A 15,198-nucleotide genomic window follows, 5' to 3' on the forward strand; every position below is an offset into this window, starting at 1 on the left:
TCGTGACCATCTTCATCCTCAAAAGAGGAATTTGAATAGAAAGAAACTGTTTTCAAGAGGGAAGACAATGCTCGTGTACAAGGATCAAATGAGAATGAAAAGATAATTTATGAAGAAAGGGGTACTCCGGCTTATTATTATTCTAAATAAGGGTTCATAAATCCATGTGTAGTAGCTGGAGCAAAGTCCATTTTTCCTCTGACATAAAATTGTCTATCACCATCATCATCGTGATCATCCTCATTATTGAAATATAAACATTTTTTTGGAGAGGAAGAAGGTACGGATCTCTGTTCAAATAACATTGAATATATAATATTAGAAGGGAGGGATTTTCCATAGTAGTCATCCTCGTCTTTTTCTTAGGTGGGTGATTAAAATGCATGTATTGAGATGTGATACACACATGTCTGACACAATGGAAAGATTTTGCTTTACTACAAAGGATATTAGCAAAAACTGTAATAAACTCCTAATAATCACAAATAACATGCTAATTTTCATAGTAATTTTGTGCATTTTATGTGTTTATTCTCATTGAAATAATCATACATCCATCTTAGAATGATGCTCCAATTTTTCTATATTTTATGGTATTTTAACATAACTTTCTAACATAAAATTCATAACGCAAATATTTTTGTAAGCCAGAAAATATAAATTTAGATTTACCTAAAATTTTATAGTAGTTTATTATATTTTTTCAGAATGATATTCTGATTTTTCTGGATTTTTGTGTTTATGGGTTTTTTGACATTAAATTGATAAAGAATATAATTTATAAGTCAGAAACTACAATTTTGAATTTATTTCAATATTTTTAATGAACTTGACTTTTTCAGCTCCTAAAATTGTGTACCACACTGGCAATCTGCCACACAAGTCAAAGGAGAGAGAAAATTGGATGGCTCATATTGTTCCAAATTGAATCTATGATTTCTAACAATTCAGAAAGAGTTTTGGGCTGAAGGTAGTTCCACCTTTCCCTCCTCAATCCATCCACCATCTCAAATCTATAAATAAAACCCTCCATCCTTGTGAGAAAGGCATCCTTGGATTTTGTTCCTAATTATGATTACTGGAGTGATTTGATTATTCAAAATCTAGTTTGGGTCTATTATTGTACTCAAAGAGTGAAGGATTGAAGGAGTGACGTTCAAATCAAGATACATGAAGTAAAAGCACTACACGGCCTATTGGACACGTGTCGACCAGATTAGTGTGATCTTCACCTTTTTAAAACTTGTATATTCATCCTTTATCCGAGGTTATCAACACTGAAAACCTAAGTTTCTACTGTCATGCACACCATCTTCAACTCCACCTCTTGTCGGCATGTATATGCCTCCATCTTTGTTGCACTATTGACATTAACATTGTCATCACTCGCCCCCCCTCCACCAGTCGTTGGCCTATATCTAGCATCATCTCTATCACAATCAGCAAGGTATCACTTTCATCCATTCCACTCAACTCACATCCATCTCCATTTACCGCCAACCGATGCTCCTTAAAAACCGACCAATGTATTTCTCAATTAAAATTAATTAGTATATTGTCTACTAAAATTTGTTCTCAATACTATTCTATACAATCAAAATAAAGTAGGTTAAATGTGATTAATATTTTCTGGCCTTCCTATAATTATTTTGAATTAACTTTCCCTGATTTGCTTTCTTTAAATTAAATTTAATTCTTAAAATAAATATAAAAATCTCAAAACTAGATATTAAAGATAAAATTCACTTCATCGCTCTATGCTCATAAGAAAATTTTATAAATTGCCATATAAACTATAAGTCTTAAACGACATATTTAACCTTAATTTATGGTTCATCAACTCCCCTTGAAGCTGGATGGTGAGTGTTAAACATTTTTAGTGTACATATGGCAATATGATATTGGTTATTGGGTTGTACTTTAGTTGATGTATGCATACATGCCTCATAAGTGGAGTGCAGTTCCTCTCATGTCTTAACTACTTGTTAATAAAATGGCAATATTTTTTTTGCTGTGCTTGCTTCTGTCATGATTAATCAAGTGGTTTGTTTTTTATTTTGTCTGCCTTCTTATTGGAAATAGCTTTTTAAAAAGAATCTTCGAGTCTTATAGTATGAGCCTTGATCATATAGTAACTTTGTGAATGTTTTTTGCTTATCTATCTTACCAAATCCACAGAAAAAAGGTACAATAACCAGTTATTGAGAATGAATATATCACTAACCCTGCTTAATCTTAGAAAACATAAATCTCAAGGTAATTTCATCCAAATTCTCTAAATATCATACATCATGTTCTTACTCGAATGATCCTACTTAAAGATTTGGACCAATGGGATTCTTAGTAGATTGAAGGTCAAGATACTCCATTTATTCTAATAAATATGTCCTAAAATTTCATTAGCTATGAATATTTAATAAGTAATTAAATAACTGAGAGATGCGTAAGCCACTTCAGTTGCGACAAAGTTTATCAACTTCACTAAATCCTTCACATAAAAAACTTGCATGGGCATATTATTTAATAAGTTGATTTTAATGGTATTTCATATAGAGAAGCTAAAAATATGATCCCTCCTAAAAGTATTTATAGTTTTCATTTCTTTGGTGAGATGCCCACTTTTCATAGGAAGAGAAAATCTGAAGAATGGAAATTATTTATCAAAATTTATAATGAATATATATAAGAAATATATGATAGATATATTAGGATAAATATATCATATTGATTGTAATCAATTGAGGATCTCATTTGCCATATGTAGGATAGATATTGTTATTGAAATATCATTTTTTTCTTACCCAGTATGAGGTTAAGCCATTTAAGGTCTGATGAAAATGAAAAATTAGGTGAGTTTCATTTCCAATGTGTATTGTGAATGCATTCCAAACATCGTATTATTATAATTCACATACTTTTTCCATGTTACAATAATATTTTAACATTATTCATCTTACCCATTAGGGAAGCTATTTCCTTTAGCAAGAAGACATGCTTCGCACCATTAGAGTGTACCATTTTGTTAATACTTTATTGTGTAGGTCTGATAACAAGCATTTTTAATAGTTTAATCTGACTATATTTACATGTTTATTTGAATTAAATTGATTATATATGTGTGTTATCAAGCTTAAAATTATTAAAATTATTTTTAGAATAATTTTTTGAGATTTATAAAATTTTAAGTACTTTTAATGATTTTTCTGACATCAAATTCTGAAAGAATATAATTTTTGAGTCATGATATAATTTTTCCAGAATTTTTCGACATTAAATTCATAAGCATATGATTATTCTAAGTCGAAATACATATTTATAATTTCTGAGCCTTTATTTAATTTAATATGAATTTTAGAATAGTTCAAAATGTGTTTATTTCCACGACGCCACGTGTTGCCATTTGATTTTTTGAATGAAAACCAACCAAATGTTAATGTTAAAGATTGGTGACACCGAATCATTAAGCCTTCCTAATGATTGGTGTTAAGTAATCATTAGTCGCAAACTGCTATGGCATCGCAAGTAGTGATGCCATAATGGCATTTAATGCTAATGACTCTCTCTCCTAATTCTTTAATCGCAGGGGTGATGTGGCCCAATAAAAAAGGAGGTAATTTTTACAATAATGTGATGCATGGACCGAGGCACATTTGAATTATACAATTATTGTTTTATCCACTCTCTCTTCTAACTGGTCAAATATAGTGGTGCCGGATGGTGTCACGCAACACGTGGCACATGTGTTCACATGGGGCCTATGTGTCACTCTCTCACTAGAGAATCTAAGAGAGGATGATGATGTGGCGTGCGTTGTTGTGTCGCCATGTCACACATACTTTTGTATGTTAATAATATATTGTTGTTTCTTTTATTTTGTCTTTTCCCATGGCGACATGTGGCACGAGGAGAGGTGTCAATTATGGATGATGATGAATAATCTGAACCAATCATTGCATTAAATGCTAGGATGAGATAAAATCTTAACAGAATGACATGACGTCACTTATGAGGATGAGGAGGGAGAAATCTTTTGATTAAATCAACAACTAGGAATTTTTCAACTTGTAGGCTTGATATTTGACAATCAAGAACTTTGATTGAGCTAAAATTTTAAATCTAGCTGCATCTTTATGTCATCAATCCATCTATACCATTGGATCTATAAATTGAGCTCCTAATCTTTATAAAAAACATATTGAAGCTCACTTCCTCCTAGAGAGGCAGATTGAAAGAAAGCAGTCTTAAAGGTCCATCAAGGTTGTTCTTGGTGACTCTTGTGCTTGGAGAGGGTCAACAGAGAAGTGGAGAGGTTGATCTACATCAATAAGATGCCTTGATCCCGACGGAACATATGGATCGAAGGTTAGCCTCTTGCCTTACATTGATTCTTCTTCAACACATTTAGGTAGATCATTTGCCACTCTCACTGATCACTCCCATTCGTTATCAACATCCATCCTCATCCATTATCATCTCCTATCATCTATTTCACATGCCACCCATGCCATCGCGATCCCATTTTTGGGTTCTATGCTTTGGTTCAACCATGGAAATCCTAGTTTCAATGGATGCACAAGCGCGAATCGATTCTTAATCGATCTATAAAATAATACATCATATGTACCTTACAGGAAACTTGTTCCACCCTTGACCTGCTCCCTTTGATATTTTTTGAAGTCGTGCACATGCCCCGTCTCTAGAACTATCCATGAAATCATGTGGCGCTTGGATCTCCACATCTTCTTCTTCAACTCTCCTCGAAAATCTTGAAGATCTTCTCACCATGAAGACACTCTCCTTGGTTGAGAAGAGACGAGATGCAAATGGAAAAAGTGGGGCTCTCAATTCTAGCTGGCCTGGGTGCTTCACATGAATACCCCTTCACTATTTATTTTTTACTTAAGTTTTTCTCAAAAATCTCATAAAGTAAAATAGAATCACCAATCCCTCAATGATCGTATGCGTGTGACCCTCTACGCCAATGTATCATTCTAGTTAATAACTTTAGTTGCCCAATAACAATTATTGACCAACCTTATTAATTAACTATATCAACATATAAATTAATTAAATAAGGATCGATTTAACCCAATCGATAGGTTAAGTTTCCAGCCCGCGGGGTGCCAAGCTACACCTCGTGCTCTAGAAGATATTGAGTAGTGTTTGAACTCTCTCATGGAACCTTTACCATCATCGGTTACCGTATATGTATAATCCATCATCCTTACGAGACTCTCGAACGACTTAGGGTACAGTTGATCGCCAAACCCAAATCCGTCATTCGATTACTACTGATGAGTGTGTAACGGGAATCATAGGAGAACACCTTCTCCAATATCCTCACTACCCTGGCCAGGAATTTGCTGCATCGTCTTCCTTGAGTCAATCTCCTCTTATACCGAGGGCAAATAATCCAGTCTTGACCACTGAATTGTCTCTATAAGCTTGTTACCACATCTGATCTATGACTTGTTTGAATCCCATGATTAGATGCCCGTAAGTCGTAGTCAAAGTGTATTCGTCCATTCACGAGCTGTCTTTGGTGTCTCAAGTCAACTCAAGTCAACTGATCACTTATACAACCGTGACATGAATCAACCTGATTAACGTTTAGGTATAATACCATTCATTACTACAGCAAAGCTATGACTTTTTTAAACCCCATGATTAGAGGCTCGTAAGTAGTAGTCAAAATGTAGTCGTGTCATAATGAGATGTCCTTGGTGTCTCAAGTTATTGGATCACTTATACAACCGTGACGTGAATCAACCTGATTGACTTTTAGCTATAATACCATTTAGGGATTCATGTGGATCAATTCAGTGAATTGTTTCTCCAAAGAGCACCCACTATATATCCTTAGTGTCACTACACTAACAGCCATAATATTAGCTATACTTATCATATATGTAGGACCCGTTAGTGATATTTTATCCGGATAATTTGATGTCCATCTTGACTATGCATCGAATAGGAATATTTAGAATACATGTTTATAGACTACGGATTATTGTATTGTGGTCTCATCATAATTTACTATGTCATTGTACGTATTCATGGACTTCATTATAAACATCACGCTGGGATAATAATGAATGTAATATGTTATTCAATTAAATTAAGTAAACATGGTGGTGTGATTTGGCTTGACGGCCACATAATATTCATCCCTTATAATGTGTCTCCTCCCTACAAGTTCGAGAGAATCTAACTCACTATTCTCCCATTTCACAACTCATTCTACCTCATTCTCACGACCCCTATCACCATTACACCATCATCTTTGTCCCTTCTCGTCTCTCCACACTCCTATATTCTATTAAACCCTAAGTTAGTAAACCCTAAGTTAGTAAACCCTAAATTATTAAACTATAAAGTAGCTACTTCTTATGATTAACTCTAATATCATCTTGCATCACCATTTCACGCCTTCTTACCCTCCAGCTCTGACTCGATTGATCATGATTCATTACTAATTCTATACTCATCTCATCTTCTCAAATTATTACTACTTCTATCGTTGTTTCTATATTTGCCAATTCACTACCTCGCACACTATACGTTATCCTTCTCACCTTATCAAATTCACCAGATAATGAGAGCTCTTTCCTTTAGATACGTTCCTTGTGAAGCCAATCCTTGCTCACCACTAACTAATTAAATTAATTATTGATCAAACTCAATTTCACAAAGAAATAATTTTACCCCTAATTTTGAGTTTATCAAGGTCCTCTTTATCATGTTGATTTTTTACATTGAAAAAATGACATCAATTCCAAAGGCTTTTTTATTAATGAGTATGGTTTTTCCTCCATGACAGCTCTGCAAAGAGGATGAAGCAGGTCATATCGTGTTTATTATGTATATTTGTTCATGTGGAGCAAGGAATGCTCTATGAGTGGGTAATATATATGTATAGAGTTGGTATGCTGATTCATAAATGTAATGAGTTACAAGCTATCTCCTGAGTAGCTTCCTATGTTATTGAGTGTGAGGTTTCATTTTGATTCATCAATAAGCTGCTTCATATCTCCCCAGTGCTCTTTCTCTTATGAGTTATTGATAATGCTCATGCACTATTATTTAGTAAAATTGATCTATTTGTGCGTGGATTATTTTTATAAACTAAATTAATAGCATTTATTTTTCTAAATTCACAAAAAGTATAATTTTACTTTGAATGGATGGAAATACCTAATGATATTTTTCATGCATAATTATGAGTGATCTTACTATTACCTAATTAAGGTTAGATCCATAAATCATGTTTAAGTCACTATAAGATTTTCCCTGATTCTAAGAGAATTTGTCAAGAACATGTATGTGATTCTTAACCATAATTAAATTATCCAAAATAGTAATAAGTTCCATAAACAGTAAAAATTAAAATAACTGCATATGTGCTGAAGCAGTATTCGAAGGAAGGCATATGAAGATTAAATAAACCACACAGAGGGCCCGTTACCCATTTTTCACCCATGGACTCAATTATTCAAAGGGCACTTGTACTGTTCCACTTGGCCACTTTTATAAGTAATTGAAATTTTCTTAATCCTTCAATATAAGGCTCATTTCATTATCCTATTTCTGTGAGTGGAAACGCAACACTAGGGAATGGATAAAGAGAGAAAGGACAAAAATACCAGTGATCATAATATTGATTTTCAGGCGGTCCGCACTGATCTATCTACATAATAAAGAACCGTTCCATCTTGTGAATGGTACAAATTATTGAAGAATGTACATAATTTTCATCACCTGTTTGTCAAAGACATGTTGAACAATAATTTCATCAATAATTTATTATAAAGATGAATTAGATTGAACATTAATGAAGGGGCATCAAAGGATAGAAATGAATTTAGAGTTGATAAACTCATCGAAAAATAGATAAATGCCTATTCCATGACATATGATCAGTATCATCATCGTCAAAAGATGAATTTAGAGAAGAAAAAAAGACAATTTTTGGGTGATGGATCTCGTCTTCTCATGGTTCTTCTTCTACATCTTCTTGGAAACGTAGATGCTTCCCTTCTGGCGCCGGCAGCCCCTTCAACAGAAGAACATTAGATGAAACTGATGCCAATTCTTCTCCGTCGATCTCGCCCTCACTGTCATAAGTAAATCTGATATGTTTCCCAGCAAACTCGTTCATCCCCATGTTTTTAATCCTCTCACAAAGATCCACAATATCCAGATGATTATCATCATCGTCATCACCATCATCATGATCATCTTCTTCGTGTTCTTCGTCGGTCCAGTCAGATTCATTCTTCAGGGAAGATCCATCGTGGGCCTGGAGCGACCAGATGGAAGATCGATCGTCCTCCGTGGCCGAGGCAGAGCCGTCGGATCTAGGCGCTGATAGAGGAAAGCTCGTTTCGGATTCATCCGGCGAGTCAAACAACAAAGCCCGGTTGATCACGCTTACAGAAAGATCAGACTTTGTTGAGATTGAAGCATCCTGAAATGGAAGATATGTTAATGATGTCAGAAATGTGCAAAGAAAAAAAATAACATTATGAGAATCTTTGAATCAAGATGATCAGAATGTGAAAAGAAACAAGATTTTTACAAAGTGGACAATCTGAAAAGAAATCTTGCAACCCTTGGGAAGGAAGAACAGAAGAGTTTTCTGAGATGAGAAGAGAAACATTAATTGAAATGAGATCGTGAAGAGAGAGAGAAGGTTTTTTTATTATTGAAATCAAGACTTCGACGATGCAACAAGAAAATTAGAGCAAGGCGCTAAACAAATTTAATTACCTGTGGAATCGCGGCCTCTTCTAGTTTTTGAGAAAGCGATGGTTCGGGTTGAATCTGAGGTGTGTTCGCCGGGGTTGGAGCGAGGAGACTCGCGGGTGATCTCAAATGGCCGATGAGGTCGAGGAAAGGGACAGATCGATCGACTACCAAGACCGCTTCCTCTTCAACCTTCTGCAACAGCGTCTTCACCTGGCCACGCAGGATCGCCTCTCCAGAACCAGGCGTTCTTCCCCCTTTCCAGCCTTTGTTCTCCACGTTGGAGGTCGGCAATGGCGTCTTCAAGCTCCCCGCGGCCAGCCCGACAATGGGAGAATCGTTGGTGATATCGACCAGCGCCGCCCTATCGACATTCTCCGGCCTCGATCTCGACTTCGACATCGAATTTAGGGTTCCTTCTTTCTGCGCCGAACAATCTAAATCCGACGACAAAATCAGTTCAAAAACAATTGAAATTCTGGAAAATTTTCAGATGAAAGCTTACTCAAAGCCTGCGATCTCGTGATTCTTCTCGTGGAAGAAGGCGTCTCCATTGATCGCGGAAGAGGGAAGAAATTGCGGAGCGGAGGCGAGACGAAGACGATGAAAAAAAGGAAACCTCCGCCAAGCTATTTCTAGTGACCGAGTACAACGGTCATATGACCGTTGCACAAATTTTGAATTCTTGGCTCTTCCTCACGTGGCAGGACAATTTATATTTACCCCTTTAATATCCACATAATTATAGAATAGCCATACGTGTCAGCCCATTTTATTTAGCGGGCTTAATTTTCAATATTTATTAACGATTTGAAAAATAGATAATATTTTTAAGTGGTATTTTTCTGGTGAGGGTCTGCTACTCCGCGGGTCCTGGAAAGCTCTGTAGTGACTGCCACAGCCACTTCGATCATCTTAGCCCGCGGGCTTGGGGAACAGGATTAGACGCATGACATGCGTGGCAGCAGACGCTGATCGTGGCATGAGAGAGAGGAGAGAGAGAGTTTAAAATAGGCTTCGTTCCCCTCTTTGAGCAGGGGGGAGAGCGACGCGACGGCTCAAGGCGCAGAGAAAGGGAGTGATCGATAGGTTTGGGGACTTGTTCTATTGATCATAGTTCTTATATATGATATGGTTAGATTGATTTCTTGCCTTTTTCCTGTTTTTTTCGCTAGCGGTGTTGAAGTTTTTGTGGCTATTTCTCGAAGGGGATACAAGGATTCGAAGCGCTGTTCTCCACCGCCTAGTGGTTATCTTTTGTATTTCTGCTGTATTTTGTGCTTTTTGACGGATTTCTTCATTGTAAAGTTTCTTGCGTTTGATCAGAATCCATGTCGAATTTATACTTCACAGTCTAGTATTCGATGAATTTAGAGTATTTTAGTGGTTTTTTTCCTACGAATTGATGGTCGAATTGCTTCGTTAAGTTACTTCCAAGTGTCTTGGGGCATGATGATTTTGCTTCACTGGATGATTCACTTGACTGATTACTTCGCGCTTCATCCTCTTCTCTGCTTTGTGTGGATTTGGTAGAGAGAGATTGATTTGTAGTTTTTATTAAATTTATTGATATGCGAGATTGTCTGTGAATTAACTCTTGAGTTCTAACTTTTTTGTTTCCAGTTCATCATTTTCCTCGCTGTTTTTCTTTTGATTGAAGATCAACTTGGTCAGGTTGTTGCTTGGGGGTGAGCGTCAAACTCTTTGAGTTGTATATACATAACTGGATTCACAATGATAGGATCGTTCCTGACGCGAGTCCTTGCGTAAGTACTTAGCTGCCTTTAGAATTTGTTCTTAATTATGTTGAGATGTAACAGAATGGTATTCTTTATGAACAGAATGGCTCTTGGATATGCTTACCCGGCTTATGAGTGCTTTAAGATAGTGGAGAAGAATAAGCCCGAAATAGAGCAGCTACGCTTTTGGTGCCAATACTGGTAAAGTTCTACCTCCTTTAAACCGATGTTGTATTTTAATTTTTTTTTCTCATTAACTCTCCTTTCTAGGATTCTCGTCGCCATTTTGACCGTCTTAGAGAAGTTTGGCGATGCCTTCGTCTCATGGTAAGAAGCTTTATCTTCTCCATTCAATTTTTTTTTTTTCTATTGGGCCAGGAAATGTGATGCATACCCTTTTTCCTATTGAAGGTTGCCGATGTACAGTGAAGCGAAGCTAGCATTTTTCATATACCTTTGGTATCCAAAGACAAGGGTAAGAACCCATAAGCAGGAGTCATTCAAGAACATATTTTAGGGTTTCCTCTTACCTACTCAGCCGCTGATTGTTACAGGGGACGACGTACGTCTACGAGACCTTTCTTCAGCCTATAGTTTCAAAGCATGAGCCAGAAATAGACCGAACCTTGCTCGAATTGAAAACTAGGGCTGGAGACATCGTAATCTTGTATTGGCAGAAAGCTGCAAATTATGGGCAGACAAGGTTCTTTGAAGTTCTCCAGTACATTGCCTCCCAGTCTCAAACTCCCCGGCCAAGACCTTCTCAGGTAATCCGCATTAAAAATCCTGGACTCCTCTGCGGCATTCCTTATACATAAATAATTATAACAAAATTTTCGTACTTAGTGAAGCCCAACAACTCTTAATCCAACATAAGGTTTAGTTGAAATGTAATTGTAGTTGTGACAGCAATTTACCTCTCTGGGTCCTTGATTTTTTCTTTGTTTTGGCTAATGATGGAACAGAGTCGTCAACCAGCGGTTGGGGTACCACCACTGCGCTCTTCTGCCGGCCAGCAGCCCGAAGCTCCAGACCCGCGCCCTCCGCCAAGTCCAGCCAAAGTGCAGACCCGGAACCCTAACCTGGAACCCGACCCGCCAGCAGCCGCACCATCAACTCAGCCACTTCCAACGCCACGGTCTAGCCCAGCAAAACACGGCGCCGGCCCCGGCCATGTGACTCCAGCTGAAGCCGAGGCGAAGCCAGTTGAATCCACACAACCCTCGGCTAGCGACCCCGCTCCGGAGTCAACGATGGAGGAACCGGTCAAAGCCACTCGAGGGCGATTGAGGAAGACTCGATCCGGAGGTCCAGCTGCCCCGCCGCCATGATATGGTCAGTCAATGCAAAACTACTTTTCTTGTCATACTTAGTATAAGGTCAACAACTTAGGTTAGTCTAGAGATTAGCAAGAAAAAGGAGGAATCAGGCAGTCTGCTGCCTCCGTTGACTTTATCACTGTTAATTGAAGATATTTTCACAAAGAAACCTTGTCATGATGTCCCCAACTTTGACAAATTAGGAACCCAGAATGATAATTCTGTTGACCCGGTGACAAAAAGGAGGCTGTCTGGGGCCCACTGGACAACTGGAGGCTCCACGTCACTGCTTGACCAATAGGCAACCTGAATAGTGCAATAAAGGAAAATTGACCAAAGGCGTTGACTTTTGAGTCTGCAGTCAACCAAAAAATGCAGAAGATGAATATCTCACTTTTCCATTTCTGATGCTCCAGGCAAATATGCTACCATCTCCTGAGCCTGCCATAAACAGTAAAACAATATTAAAACGCATCTTTTTTGGGAAAATTAAGGCATAATGGATGAGTAATTACCTGAGACTACATACTTCCCATCAGGGCTAAAAGATGCTGCCAAAGTTCCATTACCGGCAACCGGTCTCACAGAAAATGAAGAAATCTGAAGAATTAACATATAAGTGGGCTTTTTTTCATAATTAATTTAGAGTTGGCCAAATATTGAGCTGAAAAAAAAGAGTAAAGTGAGAAAAAGCTGACGTGGGAGCCCATGAATGAGTCCAGGACGTGAATTTGACCAGCAGAGGTGGTCAAAAGAATTAGTTTGCCATCGCTGCTGAATTTTATTTCATTGGCATCGGACACATCTCCCCCTACAGAGAGAACCTCAAACGGACCCTGTCATTCAAATAATAAATTGATTAGTGAACTCAACTGGTTATTCTTCAGAAGAAATGAAAATGAAATTTCCAAAAAGGTTATTATACTTGATCGTATTTTCTAACGTCAAACATTCTTATGCACCCCTGGATTGCAATGGCGAAGATCATCCCTTGGTCATCATATGAAATGGCAGGCCTTCCCTGTACCCGAAGTAGACCCTACAAAATTGAAGATGATTTCTAAAAAAAATGGCAAATGATAGAGACACGAGGGTTGTGCTCATAGACTGATCCATCCGTGCCCTTGACGCTACCCATAGGGGTTAATATAAATGTGAATATTAAAGAAAATTTAAATATGATAGTAATTTTTTTAAAAGATTTATGTTCAACCTGGGCCTTCTCTGTTCTTTGGTCCCATATTAGAACGGCTTGATCCAGAGCACCTGAGATGAAGCACTCCTTTCTAGGGCATAATGATAGAGAGACGACCCTGTGAAAGATTTGAAATAAATATGCATTAAATCAAAAACATGAAGGAAAATAAATAAAACCAGTAAAAATATGATACCTATCACGATGGCCTTTGAAGTACCGCAGATACTTGTTGTCATTTAGTGAAAGAAGGCGTAACGATTCTGGATAAATAAAATGAAAATAAGAAGAGGAAGTTATAACAAGGAGAGAAGAGAAGAGGCTTCAGCTTACCGTCCCAACCGTTCTTTGAAGAGTATAAAACTGTCGTAGGGTGGGAAGTGAAGCGCACCAGGTCAACTCCATATTTCTTGCTATTTATAGTCTTTAAACACCTACGAAAATACATGAAATTCACTTCGTGTTGAAAAATAAAAGTCGGGTATGGAGCTGTATTTATTGATAATTAACGATGGATTCATACATGGCGTTCTGGACATCATACAATCGGATGGATTCATCATCACTTGCCGTAACTAGGTAGTTCGTAGCTTTGTGAAAATCCATGGAACTTATTCTACAATTCTGAAAGATGCAAGTCAAAAGAGGAACATGTGAAACGGTAATTTTGATCTTAGAAATAACATGCGTCCAAGATTCAGAATTAAATTGAAATCAACGAAATTCTATTATTTCGATGATCAGAATAAACATGTTGAAATCGGAATAAGCTCGTTTGGCTTTTCATGAACGAGTTTCATGATCTTCCATTGATTCTTCTTCATTTTCTTCCTCTTGTTCTTCGAAATCATCTGTTAATTTGTATGATCATCCAGGAACCTCTTTTCTGATTTATTCTATTCCAGGAAAAAATCAATTGAATGTTTTTATTTCTAATCCTTTGATCGTTGTAATCAGCCGTAACTACATCAAATATCAATTTGTAAACATTTTGCTTGTTTTTTCTTCAGCCAATGAAGACTTTTTTTTTTCAAATTAAGACGGGTTTATTCCTAGGGGACTTCGCCAATGGAGTTCAAGGGATGACAACTATTTTCAAATTCTCAATCAACTAGATTCTTTTGATTTTCAAATTCTTTAGGGGAAATCATTGGGAAGTAGACCGTGGATTATGAACATTTATCCGAATTGAATATCGACAAGAGTTGGGCAAGTACAAGGAAAAAAAAATCTCTGCCTTACGTAATCGCGGAAAGCCAATCCGACTTCCATACTCTTCAAAACTTCGTCCGTCAACTCCAGCGATACCTTCTCTTCCTTTTCTTGCTGCCCAGAGAGGCCTATAAACCATGAACGGAGTGTAAGAACCCTAAGAACAGGCCTGAAATTCCTCACGATAAACAAGAGGATCACAGAAGTAGATTATTCACCTCCCATCGCCGGTCCGTCCACAAAGCCGCTCCGATTCCTTCGAAAAGTTTACAGGAAACTCAAATTTACAAGAACAAGGCGAATGAATGGAATCTCCAAGCCTAATAGCAGGAGCGAAATATATCAACTTTGATAATTGAAAGCGCTAAACTCGGAAAAATCAAATTGAATAGGGATGAATTTCTCGCACATAAATACATACTATGGCAGAGAATTCCAAGCCCATCTACTGTCTCGACACAAATAGATAATCAAATACACTGAAAGGTTTTTCATCTATGCACAGTTTATTCATTGACAAATTATTTCTCATTGTGATGTACTTCTCATACTGACTGAACATATCACCTAACAATAATATTGTATATATATAGTGACAGATTGAAATGTGTGTGTTGATTTTAGCACTCCAGATGTTCATGTTTGATATAGATAAAATAGATTTTAATTAAGGATTGGGAACTGTTCCTTGAAAGTAATGAATTCACTTGCTCCATGAGCAACGAGCTGTTGCCAAAACAATCATAATGAATCACCTCTCCTCAGTTCAGTGGCACATATACTTTCTAATGTTGAATGACATTATTCATATTAAATATAAATGTCCCACATCAAAACGAAATAAGGGGAGGCCGCAGTGATGTCAAGGGTGGTGAAATTATATCGGTTTATATGTAACAATTTTATGTGACAGTTAGATACCCAAAAATCATGATTTTTTTATTTGAATACAGAAAGGGGAAGTATCTTATTTGAAGATTATAAGATA

The 15,198-nt window shown here is 37.0% G+C and overlaps 3 protein-coding genes across 6 annotated transcripts; 1 reads left to right on the top strand and 2 right to left on the bottom strand.

Moving 5' to 3' along the window:
• Nucleotides 1-7,873: 7,873 nt before the first annotated feature.
• Nucleotides 7,874-9,353, bottom strand: LOC144710564 (Chalcone-flavanone isomerase family protein). The gene is made up of 3 exons (XM_078584377.1): nucleotides 9,251-9,353; nucleotides 8,770-9,182; nucleotides 7,874-8,467 (listed from the first exon to the last, which is right to left on the bottom strand). The coding sequence occupies exons 1-3, from the start codon at nucleotides 9,297-9,299 to the stop codon at nucleotides 7,991-7,993; spliced, it is 939 nt and encodes a 312-aa protein (XP_078440503.1). The 5' UTR covers nucleotides 9,300-9,353; the 3' UTR covers nucleotides 7,874-7,990.
• A 407-nt stretch (nucleotides 9,354-9,760) lies between these two features.
• LOC144710335 (putative HVA22-like protein g) lies at nucleotides 9,761-11,972 on the top strand. Its single transcript, XM_078584076.1, has 7 exons — nucleotides 9,761-9,834; nucleotides 10,420-10,511; nucleotides 10,587-10,685; nucleotides 10,755-10,811; nucleotides 10,896-10,959; nucleotides 11,039-11,251; nucleotides 11,450-11,972. The coding sequence occupies exons 2-7, from the start codon at nucleotides 10,480-10,482 to the stop codon at nucleotides 11,813-11,815; spliced, it is 831 nt and encodes a 276-aa protein (XP_078440202.1). The 5' UTR covers nucleotides 9,761-9,834; nucleotides 10,420-10,479; the 3' UTR covers nucleotides 11,816-11,972.
• On the bottom strand, nucleotides 11,347-14,754 carry LOC144710334 (Transducin/WD40 repeat-like superfamily protein). Of its 4 annotated transcripts, none has more exons than XM_078584072.1 (12): nucleotides 14,620-14,641; nucleotides 14,429-14,466; nucleotides 14,241-14,338; nucleotides 13,522-13,622; nucleotides 13,332-13,432; nucleotides 13,195-13,261; nucleotides 13,017-13,116; nucleotides 12,729-12,842; nucleotides 12,502-12,639; nucleotides 12,319-12,403; nucleotides 12,198-12,244; nucleotides 11,347-12,109 (listed from the first exon to the last, which is right to left on the bottom strand). In XM_078584072.1, coding segments are annotated over exons 1-12 (1,023 nt in total). In that variant the 5' UTR covers nucleotides 14,622-14,641; the 3' UTR covers nucleotides 11,347-11,977. The 4 variants fall into 4 exon arrangements, with proteins under 4 accessions (XP_078440198.1, XP_078440199.1, XP_078440201.1 ...); XM_078584073.1 differs by having other exon boundaries at nucleotides 11,890-12,109; nucleotides 14,429-14,530; nucleotides 14,632-14,754; XM_078584075.1 differs by having other exon boundaries at nucleotides 11,890-12,109; nucleotides 14,632-14,735.
• Between the last annotated feature and the right edge of the window lie 444 nt (nucleotides 14,755-15,198).

Source organism: Wolffia australiana, chromosome 12 (genome assembly GCF_029677425.1).
Source record: "Wolffia australiana isolate 7733 chromosome 12, ASM2967742v1".
In the NCBI taxonomy this organism is placed as follows: Eukaryota; Viridiplantae; Streptophyta; class Magnoliopsida; order Alismatales; family Araceae; genus Wolffia; species Wolffia australiana.

Coding starts and splice junctions, on each gene's coding strand:
- LOC144710564 (XM_078584377.1), bottom strand. CDS start 9,299: ATGGAGACGCCTTCTTCCACGAGAAGAATCACGAGATCGCAGGCTTTG. Junction 9,183..9,250: donor CACGAGATCGCAGGCTTTGA/GTAAGCTTTCAT, acceptor CGTCGGATTTAG/ATTGTTCGGCGCAGAAAGAA. Junction 8,468..8,769: donor AAGAGGCCGCGATTCCACAG/GTAATTAAATTT, acceptor CTTCCATTTCAG/GATGCTTCAATCTCAACAAA.
- LOC144710335 (XM_078584076.1), top strand. CDS start 10,480: ATGATAGGATCGTTCCTGACGCGAGTCCTTGC. Junction 10,812..10,895: donor GGCGATGCCTTCGTCTCATG/GTAAGAAGCTTT, acceptor TTCCTATTGAAG/GTTGCCGATGTACAGTGAAG. Junction 10,960..11,038: donor TTTGGTATCCAAAGACAAGG/GTAAGAACCCAT, acceptor TGATTGTTACAG/GGGACGACGTACGTCTACGA.
- LOC144710334 (XM_078584072.1), bottom strand. Junction 13,433..13,521: donor TATGATGTCCAGAACGCCAT/GTATGAATCCAT, acceptor GTATTTTCGTAG/GTGTTTAAAGACTATAAATA. Junction 12,110..12,197: donor GGAGCATCAGAAATGGAAAA/GTGAGATATTCA, acceptor TGCACTATTCAG/GTTGCCTATTGGTCAAGCAG.